This window comes from Centruroides vittatus, unplaced genomic scaffold (genome assembly GCF_030686945.1).
Source record: "Centruroides vittatus isolate TY-2023 unplaced genomic scaffold, ASM3068694v2 scaffold_149, whole genome shotgun sequence".
Lineage (NCBI taxonomy): Eukaryota > Metazoa > Arthropoda > Arachnida > Scorpiones > Buthidae > Centruroides > Centruroides vittatus.
The window spans coordinates 863722-887342 of record NW_027122681.1 but is presented as its reverse complement, the minus strand read 5'-3'; the positions used below and the strand labels follow the sequence as shown (position 1 = coordinate 887342).

General features: G+C 34.3%; 4 protein-coding genes across 4 annotated transcripts; all 4 read left to right on the top strand.

Annotated features, from left to right (window-relative positions):
• The first annotated feature begins 318 nt into the window (after positions 1-318).
• On the top strand, positions 319-8111 carry LOC136987204 (involucrin-like). Its single transcript, XM_067284894.1, has 4 exons — positions 319-397; positions 6064-6114; positions 6178-6306; positions 6988-8111. The coding sequence occupies exons 1-4, from the start codon at positions 361-363 to the stop codon at positions 8109-8111; spliced, it is 1341 nt and encodes a 446-aa protein (XP_067140995.1). The 5' UTR covers positions 319-360.
• Positions 8112-8115: 4 nt separating this feature from the next.
• LOC136987223 (uncharacterized) lies at positions 8116-11375 on the top strand. Its single transcript, XM_067284915.1, has 4 exons — positions 8116-8386; positions 8463-8530; positions 10130-10252; positions 11083-11375. The coding sequence occupies exons 2-4, from the start codon at positions 8528-8530 to the stop codon at positions 11371-11373; spliced, it is 417 nt and encodes a 138-aa protein (XP_067141016.1). The 5' UTR covers positions 8116-8386; positions 8463-8527; the 3' UTR covers positions 11374-11375.
• A 44-nt stretch (positions 11376-11419) lies between these two features.
• Positions 11420-15778, top strand: LOC136987222 (uncharacterized). The gene is made up of 5 exons (XM_067284914.1): positions 11420-11594; positions 11919-11956; positions 12296-12611; positions 15157-15478; positions 15564-15778. Exons 1-4 carry the CDS (start codon positions 11492-11494, stop codon positions 15429-15431), a joined length of 732 nt encoding a protein of 243 aa, XP_067141015.1. The 5' UTR covers positions 11420-11491; the 3' UTR covers positions 15432-15478; positions 15564-15778.
• A 3687-nt stretch (positions 15779-19465) lies between these two features.
• LOC136987203 (uncharacterized) lies at positions 19466-22281 on the top strand. Its single transcript, XM_067284893.1, has 6 exons — positions 19466-19590; positions 20188-20493; positions 20558-20625; positions 20810-20929; positions 21762-21999; positions 22067-22281. The coding sequence occupies exons 1-6, from the start codon at positions 19470-19472 to the stop codon at positions 22279-22281; spliced, it is 1068 nt and encodes a 355-aa protein (XP_067140994.1). The 5' UTR covers positions 19466-19469.
• The last annotated feature ends 1340 nt before the right edge of the window (positions 22282-23621 follow it).

Sequence of the window (23621 nt, the reverse complement as noted above, 5' to 3'; positions counted from 1 at the left end):
TCATCCAAAATACTATATATGTAATATTTTAATTTGTTTCTCTAGTTTACTTTTTGTACTGTGGGATTTACACATTTATGTTGTATTAATTAATATTATTATGTTTTCTGTTTAAATATTCGTATTAGTTTAATAAAGAAATATATTAGTCAACTTTCAAATTAAATAAGAATTATTTATTTTAAAAAATATTTTTTTTTCAGTCGGCTACTTTTGGGCTACTTCTCGAAAAGTTTTGTCTATAAAAGCTAAAAATATCTGGCAACACTGATTTTCAGTCACGTGTAAACCACGTGTCTGCATACTCTGTGCTACAGTCCATTCATTCGATTCATCTTGAATTTACCTCGTCAAACGTTAATGGACGAACGACCGCAAGTAATTTCTGATTCAGAAGGTAAGTTTTGAAAGTAAATTATTTTTATTTTTAATTACGGGTAAAGATTAAATTTGAAACTCGCCGTAAAACTATATATTTTACCGGAAAATATAACAAGTACGCAAGTAAATAGGTCGTTATACCCGTGAAAAGAAGTTTCGTCGCGGTTTAAATAATTTAAAAGGATTGAAATCAACTTAAAATCGAAATTTAATAAAATTTATTGTCATTAACTGTGTAAATAATTTGACGATTATCATCAAGTAGGTCAAGTATGAAGTCCACATACTGTGTTACTTACATTGTTTACTTATTTTATACAAGTAAAGTGATTTAGTTCTTCATTCGATTTAATTTACGCCTCCGCTTCTTTAATTTCCTATACTACCGAGTAGGATGACTGTGACTGTGGTTCCTGTTGAGATTAGAACACCTGCGAATTGTTGTTTACCTCCGACTTCCCCCTTAGGTGCAGCTGTTTACAATTTGAAACACAATAGCGAAGAGGGAGAGAAGCGAAGGAGGGTCCTTTTCCCACTGTCCGAAAATAATAAGCAAACATAATTACCAAAGTGTAAATTAATATAATATTCTTGTGTGGTCTTGACATTGTTTATTAATCGCTTTAGAACAATACTCGTCATTATTATGGAGAGAAGGGTCTTTCTTAAAGCCCTACAGGAAGTTATGAGTAAAAACATATCCAGCTATTTATTTAATATGTATAAATTCTAACGTTTTGAGATAAAAAGTTGCTGGATAAGTTCTTATCAACAATAACAACGATTCAGAGAAGTATACTAGACTAATTTCAAGTATGTTGTGTTTTGTTTGTTATCTGCTTGAGAAAATGACAAATGCAATTCTCCTGGAAGAGAACAATTGTCTTTCCAATGTCGACCCCCGAAAACAGCAACGTTGATTCCTGTATATATTGTCTGTCAGAGACGACCCTCGACCCAAATTTAAAATTACACATGCTCAATAATAATAATGTTTTTAAGCCGACTTTCGGAGGGGATCGTCAGGATAACCTAGGGGCACTGGCGTATGTGTGTGGTGGCGTAGGAGGCAGACAATACAAGTGCCTTTACAAAGCGTATTTTCACTTGTTATTTCCTTTTATGAACGTTAATACTTTTCTTTCCTACGTCAGACCTTCTCCTTTTCCGATCGAGTTCACTTCTATGAGTAGCCAAAATTGTAATTTTCCGGTCACCGATATGAAATTTCGTCATGCATTGTTCCGTGACTTAAGCTGTATCCTACCAAACTAACTGTAAGATATTAATTACAATATTCATAAGGCTAGTCCGTGGTTAGATTGTTTATTCCTAATTTCTTTTGTCTTTTTTACGTGAAATATAAGGTGTATTGTTTAGTAACTAGTTTTATTGTCGGCATATCTCGTGCTCCGTGGCTCAGATAGTTCCGTTTTAGTGTCTATTATGTAGTTTTATGAATGGAAATTTACAAGTTGTGAAAGCGCACGTCAATACATATACCCAACACGGTGACGTGTCGTCTCGAGTGTTTTTCGTAGCTACTCTGAATGCTGTTGGAACCCTTCTTTTAAATTTTATCTCTGCAGACGCCGCCATTGTTTTTTTTTTATTTCATCGTCATTCGCAAATGTCTACAAACAGCAGCTCCGTAAGGCAGCTTTACTCTATCACGTGCAAGGTTGGCATGATTTAAAAAAATTGTTACTTTACAGCCATACTTTTGATTGCATTTTTTAATTGCTGCAGTTGCAATAATTTCTAAGTAGTTTGATGTGTGCCTTTCTGCGCCTGTATCAACCGAGTCAATCAAATGAACTGCTCCATTAGGATCAGTCACACAGAAACAAATCAATGGATATTACTCCACCCATCAATAACCAAAGAGACTGTAATATCCTTTAACTCATCAGCTGATTTATTCTCAATGGAATTGTGTACAGTGTCTAGCAAGGGTCCCCCAATTTCCTTTCTGTGTGGAGGGTCATATCCAGGTCGCAACTTCTGACAAAATTTTATAAATTCGGGGTGTTCTACAAGAGTAAAGGCCGAATTGGTGGCATATATAAATTTTGCGCATTGGAGATCCAATTGCATTTTTTGATTAGTTGACGTTTTCGCAATAAATGAATCATAATCTATTCATTTTTTTATATTAAATAATTATTTCCACGTAAAAGCGAATCTGACAGCCGAAATAATTGCTGAGGAATAAATACCCCCAAAAAACGTGTTTTTATAGAAAAACTAAATGAAAAATTTAAAATAACCGAAAAATGCTTTTATTTGATAAATATAGCTGCTGGGATTGTTATTCTTTTATTTGACAGGCGTGAAAATTCACACGTGCAGTCTACATTGTTTACAAAACAGTTGACAGTATAAACACAAAATTTATATATATATATATATATATCTTTTCTCTACTATACCTCACAGGCACGTGATGCCTGCAAGGTATAGTAGAGAAAACGAAGAAGAAAAGTTGTCGGGGTGTAGTCACGTGACCGACTGACGTCTAACCCGGGTCACGTGACATGCCGTGTTTGACAAAACATTGGTGTATGGCAGTGATTCCCAACCACTGTGCCGCGGCACTTTAGTGTGCTGCCAGATTTTTGAAGTGTGCCGCCAATGTAAATATCCATACATAAGCGATGTCAGACAAGTAGTTTAATGGGTTCTACTTTCCTAGAGCACGTTAGGAAATTGTAACCAACGTTACTAGTAACTGCCAGTAGTTACCAAGGCGTTTAGAAAATGTGACCTAAATAAGTAATTGCGTTTAAAAATCACTGTTATGACGCCACGGTTGTCCTGCGGTACATGCCGAAGTACCGTGCGTGCTGTCAAATTTTTAAATTATTAAAAGGTACCATGACGAAAAAAAGGTTGAGAAGCACTGGTGTATGGCTTATAAACAATTACCATACGGAACGAAATTTCACAATTGTTATATTACATAAAATAAAAATCCAGCATCGAGTTGTTTAACTTTCCCAGCAGCATAAGACTGCTTGTCTGTTACAATATTCTATTATTAAAACATGGCAAAGAGCTTTATTTTGAGGGTAGGGATTGGATTTTTTTTTTTTTTTTTTTAAATTGCTAATACTAATAACGAGTCCGACCCTACGCGAGATTCATGGGACACCATTATTTTCCCACCACCAAAATTTAGTAGCATCAATACTCCTAATAAACAAACCTCCCTGCAAAATTTCAGAAATTTTCGACAAAAAGCACAGGAGTTAAGCTTCAAATAGGGTGAAAAAAATCGTGGCCCCCCCATACACACAGAGAAATTACCCCGAATATTTTTGCATTTCTCCACGCTTTAATGTGTCTTATGTCCAAAAATATAAAAATCTTCGGGGGGGTCAGTTTTCTGCTTGCCATAGAAATCATCAGCCAGGAAAGAAAGAAAATGTAGAGTAATAGCATACAAATAAAACCATAACTAAGGATTTTTAAAGTACTTTTGTAGCAAATAGAGGTGTTGGTTACAACTGATTCCTTTTTATTAAAATTTTGCAATTAGTTTTACCTAAGAAACATAATAAATTATATGCTGGATTCATGGATTTGTCAAGGGGCTTTGATACAATAGACCATGATCGAAGCTTACTCGGTTAGGTATTAGGCTATTTCTACTTTTATTAATCTAATAAACAATTGTTTTCTGATACCGTCTTTCAGATTGAAGTTAATTGTCATATTTTGCAAACGGCAATTGCTAATAAAGGTCTTCCACAGGGTGAACCACTTAGCCCTATTTTGTTTAAGTTATTTGTCAATGATCTCCCGGATTTTTTCATAGTCATAATCCTACGGGTATATCTATATCGCCGGAGGTAGAACTGAACTGTCTTCTGTTTGCCGACGATATTGTAATATTTTCGTATTCATCTATTGGCCTTCGGAGGAAACTTAACCTTCTACGGGATTATTCTAAGTCTAATAAACTACTTATTAACGAGGCTAAATCCAAAGTAACGGTTTTTCAGAGAGGGAAAAGCTGATGAATTTTATTTATCTAACTCTGAGTTAGAGGTCTTACATTTGGGTATTTATTTTACTCCGCAGGGCTCGTCTAGACAAATTGATTTTGAAATATAAACTTCAATTTCCTAATCTAATAAAGCTCGTGGTTAGAATGAAGCAGTCTTCTATTAAGTCATGCTTTCGATCGTTTGATTCCTTGATACGCTCGAGTTTGGGATTTATTGGGAATTTGGGGACCGTCTTTTGTCGATAAACTAGAGAAGACTCAACTGAGATTTACTGGATCGATATTTCATATTAAATGTTCGGTGCCTGGATTCCGGTTAGGTCGACTGTCAATGGCTTTATGTTTAGCATTGGCCATTTTTGGATACTAGTTCAAAATTTTAGAAAGATAGTCTATAATAAATTGAAACTAATAAGTAAGTTGTAAGTCTTTGGTTGTAAGTTGGCCTTCCTTAGTCAAACATTTATTATCCAATTTAATTACTGAATTGCTTATTATACTCAATTTCCTGATAAAAAAAACTTTTTTAGCTGAACTCTTCCAGTCATTAAAAGATAAACATCGGGCTCAAGATATTCTTTATGTCGAGCAAAAGTGTAGTTTTTTTTTTTAAACTTCATCTTTCCCACGGACACCTCTGTATTATCTGTTATCAAATTTAAATTATATTGTACATTATCAGGCTGCAATTTACACAATCTTTTCAGTGGTTTATTATAAGTAAAAGAAGATTATAGGAAAGGAAAATAGAAGTAGAAAGAAAATAAGGATGTTTTTTATCATGTAGGATGACCTTTGACACTTAGTACTTTGACCATTTATTAAGGAATACATAAATTCTTTTTTCTACATTGTTTTCTTTGTACACTAAGCTGCTACAGAGTTACAATTTTATAACTATAAATCTCATTAAACTTTTCAAAATATGGCCATCTGATGTCACTCTATTAATTTTTTGGGCATCTTTATCTTTTAAATTGAGTTAATTTGAATGACATGCAACACCATCAATATGAAAGCTGTTTTTTTTTTTTTTTTCAATTTAAATGTCTAAAGTGCTTGGAACCATTTATAAATTTCATGTAAAATACTATACTTAAAACTGAATAGGATACAAAATCCTCCATAGTATAGACTTTCATTAAGAATATTTAACATAATATAGCTTAAATAAATTTCAGAAATTATTCTATAAATGAAGTAGCAAATCAAATCTGAAGATTGATGTCTGTCTCCCTGGATAAGATATGGGTTGTAAATTTTGTAAACATGTTTTCAGTCAGTAGTGCGTAATCAGAAGGCCACAGTTCATTTCAGAGGTATCTCGTGAGGATTGTTTGCTGTGCAGTGTGTTGCATGTGCTCAGTATATATATAACAATATAAATCATATTGGCATAAGCTAAAATCCATGTCAGAAATGTTAATCTTGTACCATTGTACATTATCAGGCTGCATTAGAAGCCGCTAAGGGCCGCAGATTCCTCACCCTTGTTCTAGAACTCGACTAATTAATCACATATTTACAAGTAATTAAAACACAATAATTGTTGTGTGAAGTCAATTGTTTGTAAATCTCATCAAAGATATCAGTTATAGAAAATTATTTTATGTATATTCGCACATTTGATTCCAGATTTCCAGTTTGATGAATTGTTTTCTTTTTTGTAGATGACAGTGATCCATGGGTTTTTATTGACAAAGAAAGTGACCAAACAATTGGTAAGTTTATTCATATAACTTTTACAATTTCACATATTATTAGTACATATTAATCTAATTTAGGTATTGAAATGGAAGCAGGGGAAACTATTTCGGAGGGAGTGCAGAGGATGCAGGTCACTGAACAGGATACTTCTGTTCAAACTAGGATAATAGAAGGATCATTTCAAGTTATTGAAGGCCCAAATAAAGGTAAATTATTTCAATATCGAGCATTCCTGAATTAAGGCAAGTAGACGCAGTTGTTACGTTTAACTTATTATTATTATTAATATACAGGGTGGTGCATGAGAAAGTAGCCACAGTGCGTAGCTTAGCACAGTATTAAGCACAGAAGCTAACTGCTGGTATTAGGGGTCATATATGTTGAAAATTGTCACTTGTCTCATCTGTACACAGCTAGGAACATCGAATAGTGTTTAGTATGACCCTGCGTAACCTAGTGCCCATCTATTGCAGCAATTGTATATGGATTTGTTTTGTACTCGGGGACAGTCCAAATTACAAAAACCATCACCTGCCTGATACGTAATGAAAATTTGAGTTTTGATTTGACAACCCACATGAATTTCCCAAATTCACATGGAATGTTGTCAAAATTACATGCCTTAATTCAAATTTTTAAAAAATCTTTAGTATGTTGATAAAAGTAGTTCCTCTTTCAGATATAAGCTTAATTTCTTAATCATAGGTTTGCTGAATAAATATAGGATTATTTAGCTAAAATACAATATAAGCTTAAGTTCAATTATTAAAATAATGAAGAAACCCTTAACTTTGTAATGGGCATAAAAAATTGTAGGAAACAAAATATGGTGCATATACAAAGCCTTACCTGAATGGAAACTCTCTTTAATCTATTTAATATTTCAGAAAGAATAGAAGATAAAAAAGAAGAAACAGGTGATCTCAAACAATTGGAAGAAGAGACGGGTGATCTCAAACATTTGGAAGAAGAAAAGAAAGAAGAAACAGGTGATCTCAAACATTTGGAAGAAGAAAAGAAAGAAGAAACGGGTGATCTCAAACATTTGGAAGAAGAAAAGAAAGAAGAAACAGGTGATCTCAAACATTTGGAAGAAGAAAAGAAAGAAGAAACAGGTGATCTCAAACATTTGGAAGAAGAAAAGAAAGAAGAAACAGGTGATCTCAAACAATTGGAAGAAGAAAAGAAAGAAGAAACGGGTGATCTCAAACAATTGGAAGAAGAAAAGAAAGAAGAAACAGGTGATCTCAAACATTTGGAAGAAGAAAAGAAAGAAGAAACAGGTGATCTCAAACATTTGGAAGAAGAAAAGAAAGAAGAAACGGGTGATCTCAAACAATTGGAAGAAGAAAAGAAAGAAGAAACGGGTGATCTCAAACAATTGGAAGAAGAAAAGAAAGAAGAAACAGGTGATCTCAAACATTTGGAAGAAGAAAAGACAGAAGAAACAGGTGATCTCAAACATTTGGAAGAAGAAAAGAAAGAAGAAACAGGTGATCTCAAACAATTGGAAGAAGAAACGGGTGATCTCAAACAATTGGAAGAAGAAAAGAAAGAAGAGACGGGTGATCTCAAACATTTGGAAGAAGAAAAGAAAGAAGAAACAGGTGATCTCAAACATTTGGAAGAAGAAAAGAAAGAAGAAACAGGTGATCTCAAACAATTGGAAGAAGAAAAGAAAGAAGAAACGGGTGATCTCAAACAATTGGAAGAAGAAAAGAAAGAAGAAACAGGTGATCTCAAACAATTGGAAGAAGAAACTGGTGATCTCAAACATTTGGAAGAAGAAAAGAAAGAAGAAACGGGTGATCTCAAACAATTGGAAGAAGAAAAGAAAGAAGAAACGGGTGATCTCAAACAATTGAAGAAGAAGAAGGAACGGGTGATCTCAAACAATTGGAAGAAGAAAAGAAAGAAGAGACGGGTGATCTCAAACAATTGGAAGAAGAAAAGAAAGAAGAAACGGGTGATCTCAAACAATTGGAAGAAGAAAAGAAAGAAGAACGGGTGATCTCAAACATTTGGAAGAAGAAAAGAAAGAAGAAACGGGTGATCTCAAACAATTGGAAGACAGTCTTTACCTGAGTCCAGTTGGAAAATGTTACGTTTGCGAAGAAAAAGCTGAAATATATATTAGCATATACTTATGCTATGATTGCAAGAAAAAACTGATAGAACTGGTTAGAACAGGGCCCACAGTCTTCTGTGAGGCTGGATGTCCTAAAAATTGCTCTTCCTGTCTTCTTTCTATTGTTTTCCAATACTTGAACCTGGAAGATATTCCGAGTGAGTGTTTTTTATTACTTGATATTGCTTTATCTCTTTTTTAAAAAATGTATTAATACATATCTTTCGTGCATAGCTTATAGCCGAATTAATTTCACTTTCACATTTTTGAAATCGTATCTGGATAGCGGAAGTAAACACATGGTAAGTCCTGTAGAATTAGTGTCAATTTTTGTTATCATAAAATGTGAATTTCATAGATTTGTACCGAATTTTGTGTGTTCCTTCACTTACTTTGAGATCAGGTACAGTTCTAGTTTTTTAGATCTGATGAAAGATCCTATATACATAGAAAGAAGAAATTTGAAATGTAGTTGCTTGCTGTGTCCATCTTTCCGTAATCTCGAGAACAGAGTTAGATAGATGAAAGACGAGACCGGATATAGAAAGCTTAGGGGCAGGAAACTCCATTTAAATATCGGCTTGTTGTTAAATTCGGCACTGCTGCTTTCGCTGCAATCACTGCTGATGGTGTTTTAACAATGCAAACAGAGCAGCACTGCAATTTTAAAATGGTGAATCTCAATGCAGCTGTTAAAATGTTTTACGAATTATTTAATTCAAAACTTTTTTAAAGTAATTCATTTTTGCAATATAAGACTTTGCTTGAGAGGTAAAATTAATGATTTAAATTTAATGCAAGCAGCATCTTTTTGCAGCATAAAGTAGATAGTAAAACATTTTAAATATAAAAGTTTTATCAAATATTTTATTTCACTAATGAGTATTTTAAAAGAAGAATTAGTACAAACAAAATATCGAATCAAGGCGATTAATTAAAACTGTATACTTTTATTGTAACACCATAAAAGAAATCAACTTGGCACATTTTCCTCGTGGAGGTAGCCATCTCGTTGCAGCAAGGAAAGCAACTAAAACAAGCACTGCAGATTTAACCTCGAACCGGTGAGATTGTTGCGAAGATCACTGCACACTGTGCTTCAAGAAAACGAGTTTAGCGACGCTGTCAATGGCATCACTTAGCAGCGCTTAGTTTAACAACAACTCATATATAAGAACTTCCGACGCAAACTGGTAGTCACATTATTCCAATTCAAAACTTTCCCCCTGTAAAAAGTGACGGCATGACTTTTGCCAACAGGAAAAGTATGACATGAAGGGGAAAACGGTACTAATTTGAGGATGAGAGCATATATTTTAAATTAAATAAGTTTTAAACTTGGAGCTTGGAATTGTGACTGTCGCAATAAATAATTGCTCATATTTCTTAGTCATTTTTTCAGCTGATATCAATTCTTTAGATTTTATAAGGAAACAAATGTATAAAACATTCACTTACCTGTGAAATCTGTAGCCAAAACCTTTAGTTTGTAATTGAAGGTGAAAACCACACAATTCATTGCCATTTTAAGTGCAGTATGACCAGAAACTTCGGCAATATGGCTGACAAATTGCACCAGAGAGAATAGGCGCCTCAATTCATAACCGCTGTTCTAATTATATCTCTTTATTCTATGGATATAAGGTAACTCAAAACACTCACTTCTTATGACTGGGTCACCATTATATTGTCATTGCAGTATGACAAAACTCACTTCTGCTGGGCCATAATGATTCCTAAATTTAGTTTTATTTATAAAATGGAATTTTAATTAAATATGATGGATTAGACAATTATCGGGTTCCATTCGATGAATGGAATCTACAAGATTCGAAATACGACTTTGATAATTGATTATTTGACAATATACAAGAAACTAAAAGTATTTTTTACGAAAATAGTCTTCGGATCAGCTAAAAGGTGTTGACGCATGCTTTGCCGAATACCTGGATGGGTGCTGGGATCGGTTTCTGCAATGGATCTGGGAGCAGAAAGACATCTTTCTATTGAGTGTTGACCAAGTGGTAAGTGATGACCTTCAGATTTAACATCCTCTTATGACTTTGTAATGTATTTAACCATACTTTAAGGAAAACAAATATATAAAACATTCATTTAACTGTGACATCTGTAGCCAGAGAAATGATAACAATGAATTGTGTGGCTTTCACACAATTCATTAACATTTAATGAAATAAACAATGAGACACGGAAAGAGAGAACTCCAGGAATTTTTAACGAATGGTTTGTACTGGAAATTTCGGGTCCCCTTCATCACTCAACCGCTCCTTTGCAAGATGGTGTCACGGGTAAGTGTCCGCCCTGCTAGAATTGTTCACTGTTATCAGTTTTATTTGTTAGGATTCACACCTCTTAAAGCTTTGAGTCCAGTGAATGAACACAATTTAAGTCTAAAAACATTAATGTTGTTTTAAGTAGGCCAAACTCCACAAAAGACTTTTTCTACTCTGTTTTTTTATTTCTAATTGCTTTTTCCATTTTCTTTTGGGCAGTCCAACTTCTCCGTGGGGCCTGCGATTAGTTGGAGCCATCTGAAACATCAGGTTATAGCCTCTAACAAATTAAATAATATAGGGTCTTAGGGATCTGAGTATGGCTTTGGATACTTTCCTCTATTAAAACATACTTCATCTATTTAAATATTTAAAAAATTATATAAGTAAAAAAAACAAATTTTAATTGAGAAAGGATTATTGGAAAATTTTCTACTATTTGTTTTCCTTTTTCTTTGGAGGGAGCCAGGGCTGCATGGTTTCCCCTGGGTGCACTACTGTTAGTAGTAATGTATATTCTCTGTTTATTATGATTCTGAATGAATTGGTTTTCCTTTCAGATTGTTTTTCTAAAAGCAAATGGCAACAGAGGAAAGTATCTAATGGCAATAACCGATCAGGTAGGCAAAGGGCCAGCCTTCAGAGTGGACGGAGGATACATCAATCCGGATGACATCAAATCTTACAAGCACAGATGCTTGCTCTTTTCTATCCTGAATGCAGCTAGACAGATGTCCTATTTACGCTTTTCATCATACCAATTGTATCTCCTGAAGTTGTATTACCTCTTTGAGTTGCGTAAGTGCCCAGTCCTCATTATTTTCCCTTTGATCAAATATATTTCGACCTAGTCCTTTATTTCTAGGCAAACTTGAACTATCTAGAGTGTATGCCGTCCATTGGAAAGCAGCAAAATTATATGTTGAATCATATGTTCTATTGAAAGAAATAAGCAGTCCAGCGCAATTGATGGCTGTTCGAGAAGTTTTATGTCTGGTAGATTTACTCGGCCGTAAACTAAACACTGGAAACGAAAATAGCAGAGATGTCGAAAGAAGGGTCGAGGCTTTTTGTAAGTAGTGTAACAGTCATTTCTTTTTTATTATAAGCTTTTAACATATTCAGCTTGTTCTGTTTGTATGTCTGTTCAGAATCTTGTAACTCATTTTTCTCTCACTACCCAATTTTTGATCTTGTTGAAGCTTTTTCTACATATGTATTCTCCATGACAATACATTATATTAAAGTTTGCAAACAATGTTACTAGGATACTGTGAAATCTGAAGAAAATTTGTTTTACTTTCTAGTGCTTATATATGAATAAAAAACATTTTTTAAAAGTTTTTCTTAATATTTTTTATTTTGTTTGTTACTAATGGAGTGTTTTTACTTTTAGTGGAGGTCAATCCAGGAAAGATTCATTTTCCATATCCGGTAGGTAACGTTTTCGGTTTATATTTTCCCCTGTTAGAAGACTGTACTTCAAGAGATTTCTTTTATTGCAAGGGATTTAAATCCGAAGCAAATTTTTGTGATAATTCTTCAGGAATTTGAAGAATTCATTTGTTGTTTCCATTCATGCTGATCGAATTTATTCTTCGGGAAACCTTTCTAAACAGTCGAAACCGAGCTCACTTATCAGGCTGCATTGGTACATTGTGGTAAACTCAATTTACAGTGCAATTAAAGTAATCTCAGCTTTTTCAAATGTCTTCTGACATGATTCTTTTCTGGTGTAAACGAATGGCAATTTAGAACATGTTTTCTTGTTAGCATCCTTATGATGAAGAAAATATGCGATATCGCTTCATGAACGATGGCTACAACAAATGTGTCATGCCTGCAAAGAGTCTGCTTTTGAAGCATTTTACTATGCACGATTCTCGGAGCTTGATTCAAGCCAATATAATCAAATTACTGGTGTTTGTTCGCTCGACAGATTATGTACCAGAATCGTTGCCCGAGGATGACGAAAACCACATACGACTGAAGAAGATGATTATGGATTTGAAAGTGAGCCGAGCGGCAGCTGGAATAACTTCGGAAAAGTCCTTAGATGCAATGAAGATGATGCTGTTGACTGATCCGGGTGAGTAAGTCGTTCTCGAGATACTTCAAATATCTCTAACCTTAAGATGAAATCTTTGTGTTAGCACTACAAACCATACAAATCTATTTTGCTTTCGAAAGGAATTTATAAAGAAACTAGTGAAACTTATTGCTCCATCAGATGGATTTCTTTGACATATTATAATTCTACTCACACACAGACAGGATTTTGTAGATGAAATCAAAAATTTATTCAAATTCACAAACACGTGGTACTGGTACATAGTATCAGCTTTATATTATAGCTCCACAGAGTGCTGTATGCTAATCATTCTTTATAGCTTTTAATTTCTCTTAATTTTATGGTCAATTATAACATTCTGTAAGTAATTTTTTCCAACATTAACATATGCTTATTTGCATCTAATTGCTGCATGTTTTGTCCGAATGGATGGAAAGCATTCTAATGTAGTGTAGGGTACACATGAAAATATTTCATATTCATTTAGTGTATTTGTTGTATATTTACACTTTATCGAGATTGGAAGATATAGCCCGAAATAGATTGTCTCTTTTTAGGACATCTCATTGTGAATTGTGGGAATAAACACCAAAAATAGTTATCACATACACTAAACTGAGTTGACATTAGGTCTACTAAAATCAAAATATATGGCTTATTGCACTAAAACTAATGTTACCATTACCAGAATCAATAGACATACTGGTCTATCAGCTACCATTAGCTCTAATGCTACGAAAGTTGCATTAGAGCTTTTGGTAGCTGAGCATTTCATTATTTTAGACTCGAAATTGATTCCATTATTAATATGGGGTGATCTCAGTGAATTCTTTGAGCCAGGAAGAAAAGACGTTGATGAGAATTATATAAATTTCATTACGGATGTGTGTAGAAATGCTAAAACAAGCAATGAGATAGATTAGTGTTATAAAAAGAGTATTTAGAGTGAATTTTGTAATGTATCAAGGTGTAACTTGGTGCCCACATTTTTTTAATTAATATTACATGAATTATTGCAAGATGCAGTGAAAAAGAGCTACGGTAAATGTTATTTACAATTGGTATTGTGTTTATTAATGAGATAGAGATTAATTAAAGTTGAGCCAGAAATGATTAGGAACAGATTAGAGAGAGGAGGATTAAAAGTTAATAGAAATCAGACAAAGTTCTTGAAATTTGATGAGCCTGTTAGAAGAAAAAGAAGGAATTAGACTTCAGGATAAGTTTAAAACATGGAAATTTCGATTTTCATACTTACATGAGTTAGAGATTGACAAAGGATAAATGTAAGATGGCAATAACTGAAACGGTATTATTATATTTTAATCACATACATCCATACATACATACGTAGACCGATGAATAAACAAGGAAAGATGTCGGTAGATTATCAATAAAACTGCATTCACACACTATTTTTAATGGTGAAGAATATCTTATAAACTACTAAAATATGTCGGCACAATGCAAATGCCGTAAGAACTGCAATTTCATATGCCAAAAATACAAAAGTGTACGACATCCCAAAAACTGTTTATCGTTACTGAATCAAACAAAATTGTGAATTTTATGTATTATTGAAATTAATAAATATGAAAAAATAAAGCTTGCCTTTATTTCAGTTTAATTTCTGTGGCCGCTTAAATGCATTAGAGGATAAGCTATGGTTTTCCCAATTATATTGTCTTTATTTGCAATTATATATAATGTAGAAAAATGCAAATGCATCTATTTATTAAACAGATACATTGTATACAGAAAGAAAAAATTATGTACAAAATTTATATACATGATACATAAGAGTATAACAGTTTTAAACTGTGATATTTAACCTCTTCTCGCCTCAAAGCAAAGCGAGTGCCAGCTATTGGCAACTTGACACATTAACTCTACTTTAGAACATAGCTCAGAGACCAGTATATCTATCAACTCTGCCACTGCTAAATCTGCATTGTACAGTACTTCAGAGCTTTAGCCTGAGTTGCAGTCTCACGGGCACACACAACTTGGCACCATTTGTTCTCCTTATATTTAGTATTAACCATCCCTTATCTTACATCAGTGGTGGGATGCACTTATTTCAGAGCTGCAGTTAATCTCTAATGCTGGAGCAGGGCAGTTATTAACTGTTGCCACTATTACAACAGCCGGATTTACAGTTTTACTACCAAAATGTATGCATAGTAAATTTCTACTGTAACATTGCTAGTGATTTATTTTTTATGATTAACATTAATGAGGCTTCAAAAATTAAGGGAAAAGTGGCAAACTTATCTAAAACTTCAAAAAGAAATACTTGCATTACACAAAGACAAAATATTAATATGAATGTGAGAATAATTAAATTTTCTGGCATCCTTTCTGTGGAACGTGCTTCCCCAGCACAATCGCGACATCCGCGACGTCGTCGTAACCTATCCATTCCGATAAGGGATTATAACAATTAGAAGAATAATTAAACAGATTTTTCATTAATTCTAGTCTTAATCATTTAATATAGAAGTAAATAAAGATGTCTGTTATATTTTAAGAAATTGACAATAATGTGATCATCATGTTGCAGCTTCTAGAATCAAGCTGCGTGATTCTTCACGAGCATACTTGAAAAAAGTGTTCCTGTGTAATTTGTCTACTGTCAGCAAGGTGGACGTTGCGACTCTGGGATGCCTTATGACGTCGGTGGACTTGCAGGGCTTTACGCAGAACGATTACCTAGGCTCACATTTCCCTGCCTTCACCATACTCCTGATGCAAATCCTGGAGGCAGACGCATACCTCAGCCAACTCTCGCCCGAATATTTATTTGATAGTCGACTTCTGCTTGCCGAATGGCACTGAACTGTTTTTTTTTTTCTATAATTGGACTGTATGGAAGATTTGATAAGGTAAGTGCACCAAATACAGACACTCTAACTCGGTCAAAATAACGAAAATTCCTTATTTATCTCTCTAATTGCTTTAAATTTGCAGGTTGATACCACACACAATGTTTATAATAATAATAAAAAATTTTAGAAGACCATAGAAAATTATCTAGGAGTTTTAAAATGTCTGCAAGTGGCTATTTTAAGAACACCTTCCATCCAGTATGGTTACCTGTTACTACTGTTTTAAGTCTTTTTTTAAGGTTTAAGAAGGATGTAAACATATTTTTGTAAAATAAATTCCTATTGTGAAATGGTTAATTGTTTTATTATCTTGTAAACATTGTAACGAAAAGTTGCAGTGAAAATAATTTTATAAACGTGAGTTAAATAAAAATAACTTTATTTTAATGATTTCATAGCATATTATTAACGTTAAATCACATCTATATGTTCCTAAATGTATGTTTAAATTGACTACAAGTATAATTATTCCATGTAGTAAGTATTAGGATATCGCGCGACTTTGTCGTATTCCCATAGAATTGAAGCGATCCTTGCACCTGTTAGGCACAGAAGAGGCGATTCGTGTACAGAACCTGATGGACGTGGACAGGTGAACTTTGCCCTATCCGAATTCTTGCTGTTTTATACATGACCATAAGGATGCTAAAATTGGGGTAGTGGGTAGTGTCAAGCCCATGTATGTATTTGCATATTGCTCTATGGTTCAAAAATCCAGTAAAAACACGGATCATAGCCATAGAAAAATCGGATTCTGATACCTGAGGAGGAGGTGCACTTTAATGGATCCAATTCTGTATCCACAACGGAATTGTATTTATGTTGTGGCTCTCGGACATCTGAAGGACCGAAGTTTCACTGGCATCAATACTAATAACACCTACAAATTATAAATAAAATGAATAAAAGTAATATTAAAACAAGAGACAGAATACTTAAAATTTGTCTAACGTTATAATTTTAACTAAATGTTCAAACAAAACAAGCAGTTTCTAAATAATTGTTTAAATAATAATTATAAAATGGAAAAACGCGTAATTTTGAGGGACGGATTTTATAAAATCTTGTAAATAATAATGAGTAAATTCCTCATTAAGTCCGACTCTACTCGAGATATGACCCCTATCTAACTCCCCAACCCCTCGACCTTTAACCACCAAAATTTAATAGCATCAATCCCCCTAATAAACGAAATTTCAGAAATTTTCGACAATATAATACTTTTAAACAATGCAAAAATAGTGTTTCTATGAAGAATTCAAGTCCCCATTTTTTACTGAATATTTAAAGTGACCAACGTAAATTAAGTGACCAGTGACGGGTGAAACGGGGTACTTGAAACACTCCTAGCATCGAGTAACAAATTCCGATTATAATAAAAGGTTTTTCACTATTATTAACAATACAAATTGTTTTATTTCCATACTTTCAATACAGATCGGTCTGTAACCAAAGAAAAAAAATTTATTATTTTTTCATCATTAAATCATTTATACATCACTAAACTTTTCAGTCTGCCAGCTTAAAAGGGGTTGCCCGATGGACAAGGCATTAAAAGGGCTACAAAAGGGTCATATGCCAAAGGGTAGGAGGCACGAACTGTACCTACGAAGCAACACGGCCTTGTCCGAAACAAACAAACACTAGGGGGCCTTTCTGGGAAATACGGTCTCATTTAGGTTTTAGACACGTGGAAAATACTCGGAAAACTCCATTGTTTTTGTGACTGTTTTGCTATCTTTATTTTATGGTTAAAAAAAGTCATTCGATGAAGCCAATTTTTCACAACAATAATAATAACACAGAAGCTTAATGTAACACATGTTTGGTCAACTATGCCTTGAATTTGGTGTGTCGTGGACTTTGAACCGGTATCAGCCGAGCATGACATTCCCAATAAGATAGATAATAATAGAATAACAGAGTGATACAATGCAAAAAGCAAATACAACATTTTATCTATTACCTTTGCAATGTTTATCGGCAGATGACTTATTAAAGTTTTATGTATAATTTTTACTTTATTTACATTATAAATAACACGCAAGTAGTTTGGAAGATTTAGTGACAAAAATCTCTCCAGGTGACGTCGGTAGATGGTGCGACGGTTCACTTTGAATTATCCCCACTGTTCGTAGGAGTCGCTTTGAATCTGGTGGAACGAATATGGAGGAGGAACGTCAACTGCCACGAGACAATACTGATGTCAGAAGGTAAATTTTGAAAGTAAATTATTATTATTTTTTAAAATTAAGGTTAAGAATAAATTCGAAACGGTCATAAAACCAATTAGAAAGTAAGTAGAACGAAGACGAATGGAAGGAATTGCGGCATTTTACGTGTTAAAGTTCCTTCCAGTTACGCTCGCTAGTTACGTTACGTTTGATAAACTTTCGGAAGTTTGTGTGTATACCTAAATGAGGGAGGTACGTTGTAAAATACATACAAGAATAATTGTAAAATTGTACACGTTATATGAAAACAGATTTTAGTGTCATTAAATGTGTGAATAATTTATAAACTTTCTTTAATAATACAAAATGTCGTCAATTGTAATTAAGCAATATAATCATGAATAATACAAGTTTATAAATTTAAAAAGGGTATTTTTAAAATCAAGATTGCTGATTTCGCTAGTCGACACGTGTTAAGACGATGACCACGTGAATTATAAAAGTTAGTCTATATCGTTCGTATGAACAGTACCTTGTACTTGTATCCTATTAACAGAGAATATGTACCTACCTTTATATATTTGAGAAGTTATTTATTCGTTAATCGTGAAAATAAAGACAAAGGATTTGTCTAGAATACTATCGTATGAGTATCATCCTTACTGTACGAACTCTCCAAAGTAATGAATGGTTCCCCGTGTTACCGGTTAGGGCGCTACGAACACTTCCAGTTGACTATCGGGTCCTTAATCTGTGGAGGGGTGTAGAAGGGACCGGTGACGTTTCTTTCCGGAAGGGACAAACCCGATCTTGTTAGAGGATAAAAATAACTTTTACTTACGAACGTTTATGTATAGTTTAATGTTCAGGTAAAATGTATTGCAAGTACAAAAAGAAAAGGGTCCCAGCGTGGCACTCGCTTTTATACCTCTTCCCTTTAATTTGAAATATTCCAAACTTTTAGAAATTACTTCACAACATATCTTTACGTCACCGAAGTAGGCGAAGTTTATAACACTGCACAAGCAAGAGACAGTCGCTTAGTAACACACTTCCCATTGTCAAATCCGGAGAATGAGGGCTCAAATATAACCTTACGTAACGTTCACATTTCAACACGTGACACTATCGTTATGTGCTTCGCTTCGACGTTATTATTCACGTGTTGCATTTATAGTTATTTTAAAACACTCTTCTACCTCTAAAATAAAGCCTTTTGCCTGTAATAATGTTTTGGATCATCCATAAACTATGTAACGCTATTTTAATACTTTTTAACGGCCATCCCTCATCCGTTACGCTCCGTAATGCCGTCGAACGTTACATTTGTTACGTGTATAACGTATACTACAGGACAGTAAATTTCACATAAATTACTTCATGCTATGCAGTAGGTTGCATGTGCTCAGTATATACGTAACAATATAAACCATATCGGCGTAACCTAAAATTCATGTCAGAAATGTTAATCTTGTACCATTGTACTGTACATTATCAGGCTGCATTAGAAGCCGCAGATTCCTCGCCCTTGTTCTAGAACTCGACTAATTAATCACATATTTACAAGTAATTAAAACACAATAATTGTTGTGTGAAGTCAATTGTTTGTAAATCTCATCAAAGATATCAGTTAAATAAAATTATTTGATATATATTAACACAGATTTCCAGTTTGAACCTTTTTTTTGTAGGTGATCAATCGTATATTACTGTAGAAGAAGAAGGTATCCAATCAATTGATAAGTTTATTCATATAACTTTTATGATTTTACGTGTTATTACTTACTACATATTAAACTAATTTAGAAATTGAAATGGAAGAAGAGGAAACGATTTCTGAGGGAGAAGAGAAGGTGCAGGTCACTGAACAGGATACTTCTGTTGAAACTAGGATAACAGAAGGATTATCTCAAGTTATTGAAGGCCCAAATAAAGGTAAATTATTTCAATATCGAGCATTCCTGAATTAAGGCAAGTAGACGCAGTTGTTACGTTTAACTTATTATTATTATTAATATACAGGGTGGTGCATGAGAAAGTAGCCACAGTGCGTAGCTTAGCACAGTATTAAGCACAGAAGCTAACTGCTGGTATTAGGGGTCATATATGTTGAAAATTGTCACCTGTCTCATCTGTACACAGCTAGGAACATCGAATCGTGTTTAGTATGACCCTGCGTAATCTAGTGCCCATCTATGGCAGCGATTGTATATGGATTTGTTTCGTACTCGGGGACAGTCCATATTACAAAAACCATCACCTGCCTGATACGTAATGAAAATTTGATTTTTGATTTGAAAACCAGGATTTTTCCCAAATTTACGTGGAACGTTGTCAAAATTACATGCCTTGATTCAAATCTTTAGTTTGTTGATAAAAGTAGAAGTTGCTCTTTTCAAGTATAAGCTTAAGTCTAATATTAGAATAATGAGAAAATCTTAACTTTGTATGGGCACAAAACATTCGTAATTGAAGGAAACGAAGTGTGAGCATATACAATACCTTACCTGAATGGAAACTCTAATATTTCAGGAAGAACGGATGAAGAGGGAACGGATGGAGAAGATACAGATTTAGATGAAGAAGGAAGAGAAATGGACGACCAGATCAAAGAATTGGCAGCAAAACTTTACATATCAACAGTCGGAAAATGTTATATTTGTAAAGAAATGGGTCAAGCATACAGCAGCATATACTTATGTTGCGATTGCAACCGAAAAATTGAAGAACTGGTTGAAAGGGGGCCAACAGTCTTCTGCCGTGTTGGATGTCCTAAAAATTGCTCTTCCTGTCTTCTTTCTATTGTTTTTCAATACTTGAACGTGGAGGATATTCCTAGTGAGTGTTTTTATTACTTAGAGATTGTCTTATTTATTTTAAAATTTATTTCTTCCATATCCAGCATATAAAGAAATCGATTACAATTCGGAATTATTGAGAGAGTATGTGAGTGGAGGAACGAAAGACAAGGTAAGTCCTCTCTTGAATTGGTATGATTTAGTAGATTCGTGAACAGTTCTCGTTACAAAATGGAATTTTGATTGACTATCATCGATTATTCAATTGAATGTTCCATTCGCTGTGTAGAATCTACGAGATACGCGATGATACTTGGCAATATACAAGAAACTAAATATTTTTATACCAAAAACAGTCTTTGGAACAAAAAGGTGCCGATGCTCGCTTCGCCAAATACTTGGATCGGTGCTGGTATCGATATGTTCAATGGATCTGGGAGCAGAAAGACATCTTTCAATTGAACGTCGACCAAGCGGTAAGTGATGATGACCTTCAGATTTAACATCCTCATCAGACTGTAACGTATTTAAGGTTATGATAGCATCCTCTCTGCCCATTAAGTCTCTTGGGGGTTCACTTTCTCGAGTGTTTTACGTGGACGGTCTTCTGCAAATATATCTATTATGAGCCTGAAAAAACAGTAATTGTTAACGGGCGAGAAGTGCAAAAATTTAAATGGAACTAAATTTTCCTCAATATATAGACAACACTGACCATCCACTTAATTTTATTGCATTTCAACAATGCAAAGACGAATGATTTATTTATATTTCTTTCAATTGTTCTTTTGAGGTCGCCATTAAAAGAAAATTTTGCATTTTCCCCCACTTACGTATATTTGGGTGATTGAATCGTCGTTTGTTTATACATACTCTGGGTGGTTAGTGTCATTGTACCGCTTCAAACTAAGATGAAACGAAGGATGAAATTTCAGGATTTATCCTATAGACAGGAGTAGGATTCGTATCACTTAAGATACTAAGCGAATATATTGATGCACGGGCATTTGCGGTATTCAGGAGGGGGAGAAAGAAGGATTACAAGGCTCTCCCGCTATTATACTTACAATAAAATCCCTTTAAATTGTAGGAAACAAAGTCCCCCATTGAACTGTTGAAGGGGGATTATTGAAAGCAACACTTAGCTAGATCTCTGAAGAACGATAGAGATTTTGTAGTTAGTGCTGTAAGTCTTAAACCTTGTTTTTAGTGAAAGACTTAATGGGCCCCAAGTTTAGTGTATTTCGCAATTCTAATTTAGGCCGGAGATTCATTATGATTCTAAACGAAAATTTGTTTTCCTTTCAGATCGTTGTTCTGAAAGCAAATGGCAACAAAGGAAAGTACCTAACAGCGATAGCCGATCAGGTAGGCAAAGGGCCAGCCTTCAGAGTGGACGGGGGATACATCAATCCGGATGACATCAAATCCTACAAGAACAGATGCTTGCTCTTTTCTATCCTGAATGCAGCCAGACAGATGCACTGTTTAGGTTTTACGTTTTACCATTTGTATCTCCTGAAGTTGTTTTGCCTCTTCGAGTTGGGTAAGTGCCCAGTCCTCACTATTCTCCCTTTGATCAAATATATTTCACTCTTGTCCTTTATCTCTAGACGAGACAGCAAGTGGAGCGTGTATTGCCCATCCGGAAGCAACGATATTAGCTGAAGAATATTCGCTTTTATTAAATAAAGTATGCGAAGACAAAAACCAAAGAGTAGCCGTCGAAGAAGTTATGGATTTGGTACAGTCCCTTGACAAGCAACTGACCATCAGAAACAAAGAGAGTAAAGCAGTGGAAAGACACATCGAGGCATTATGTAAGTAGGATGAGAATCGTTTATTTTATTTATTTATTTGCGTGTCTAACGAAATATTTTAATTTTTAGTGGAGGAAAGTGGAGGGAAGATCCATTTTCAACCTCCGGTAAGTAACTTTTTCGATTTGTATATTATTCTATTACTTATTTTTACTTATTTAACACACGTTTTCTTATGTTAGCGCCCACTCGGAGACGAAGGTATTCCGTATCGCTTCATAAACGAAGCCTTCGGTGAATGTCTGTTGAAAACAGGGAGACGTCTCTTGGCTCACTTTACTCTGCACGATTCTCGAAGCTTGATTCAAGCCAATATAATGAAATTAGCGCTGTTTACTCGCACGATGTACGATATTCCAGAATCGTCGCCCTACGATGACGAAATCGCCTCACAATTGAAGGATATACTTGAAGATATAAAAGGGAATGCCTGGCAAATTGGATTACATGAAGGAAACCCAATAGAACCAACACAGTTGTTGTTGTTGACAGATCCAGGTAAGTAGAGAATTATTCTCGAGAAACTTCAAAGTTCTCTAAATTAAACTCTGTGTTTAGTGTTACAAATAGTACAAATATATTTTGCTTTCTAACTGAATTTGTAAAGAAAGTAGTGAAACGTATTGCTCTATTAGATGGACGTTTTAAAATCTTTAAAAGAGCTGTTACACACGTTGGGATATTGGTCGAAAAGGGTATGAAAAGGTGAAGAGAGAACACGAGAATCCTTCTGATTTAAAACAAATTTTCTATTTTTAACAGGAAATCCTTATCCATTTTCTGTCTTAGAAATTAATTCACAAATTATTTTCTGGTCTGTTGTATTAATCAACAGAACAGAAAATAAGATTGTGGGAATTACTTCTTGTACAAGTAGTGTATAGCAGAATGGCTAGGGTTGTGGAAATTCTTGTTCTGCTATTGTATTTCACAATTTGCTACTCCCGTTGTATTTAGATATATTGAACACTGTTCTAACATCACTGAAGAATACAAGACATTTTGACCATTCCTTCTACGTTTCTAGAAGGGATGGCCATAAACTAGAGCTGCCACATACACTAACTGATAAAATATAAAGGAATAAGACTAGAATTGCTGGAAATCCTAATATTTTTAATATAGAAGTAAATAAAGATTTTTTGAGAAATCGACAATAATGTACTAATCATGTTGCAGGATCGGGAGTCAAGATGCGTGATTCTTCGCAAGTGCATTTGGAAAAAGTGTTCCTGCATAAATTGTCTTCAATGAGCAGGATAGGTGTAGCTACTCTCAAATGCCTTATGCCATCGATCAGTTTGCAGAGCTATGTCCAAAACGATAAACTATACTCACACTTTGTTAA

Excerpts from the sequence above, each read along its gene's own strand:
- LOC136987223 (XM_067284915.1), top strand. Across the intron at positions 10,253-11,082 it reads TATTGAGTGTTGACCAAGTG|ATTGTTTTTCTAAAAGCAAA; the intron begins GTAAGTGATGAC and ends TTTTCCTTTCAG.
- LOC136987222 (XM_067284914.1), top strand. The coding sequence starts at position 11,492 with ATGGCTGTTCGAGAAGTTTTATGTCTGGTAGATTTACTCGGCCGTAAA. Across the intron at positions 11,595-11,918 it reads AAGAAGGGTCGAGGCTTTTT|TGGAGGTCAATCCAGGAAAG; the intron begins GTAAGTAGTGTA and ends TTTTACTTTTAG. Across the intron at positions 12,612-15,156 it reads GATGCTGTTGACTGATCCGG|CTTCTAGAATCAAGCTGCGT; the intron begins GTGAGTAAGTCG and ends ATCATGTTGCAG.
- LOC136987203 (XM_067284893.1), top strand. The coding sequence starts at position 19,470 with ATGGAAGAAGAGGAAACGATTTCTGAGGGAGAAGAGAAGGTGCAGGTC. Across the intron at positions 20,494-20,557 it reads GAACGTGGAGGATATTCCTA|CATATAAAGAAATCGATTAC; the intron begins GTGAGTGTTTTT and ends TTCCATATCCAG. Across the intron at positions 20,930-21,761 it reads AATTGAACGTCGACCAAGCG|ATCGTTGTTCTGAAAGCAAA; the intron begins GTAAGTGATGAT and ends TTTTCCTTTCAG.
- LOC136987204 (XM_067284894.1), top strand. The coding sequence starts at position 361 with ATGGACGAACGACCGCAAGTAATTTCTGATTCAGAAG. Across the intron at positions 6,115-6,177 it reads AGAAAGTGACCAAACAATTG|GTATTGAAATGGAAGCAGGG; the intron begins GTAAGTTTATTC and ends AATCTAATTTAG. Across the intron at positions 6,307-6,987 it reads TATTGAAGGCCCAAATAAAG|AAAGAATAGAAGATAAAAAA; the intron begins GTAAATTATTTC and ends TTAATATTTCAG.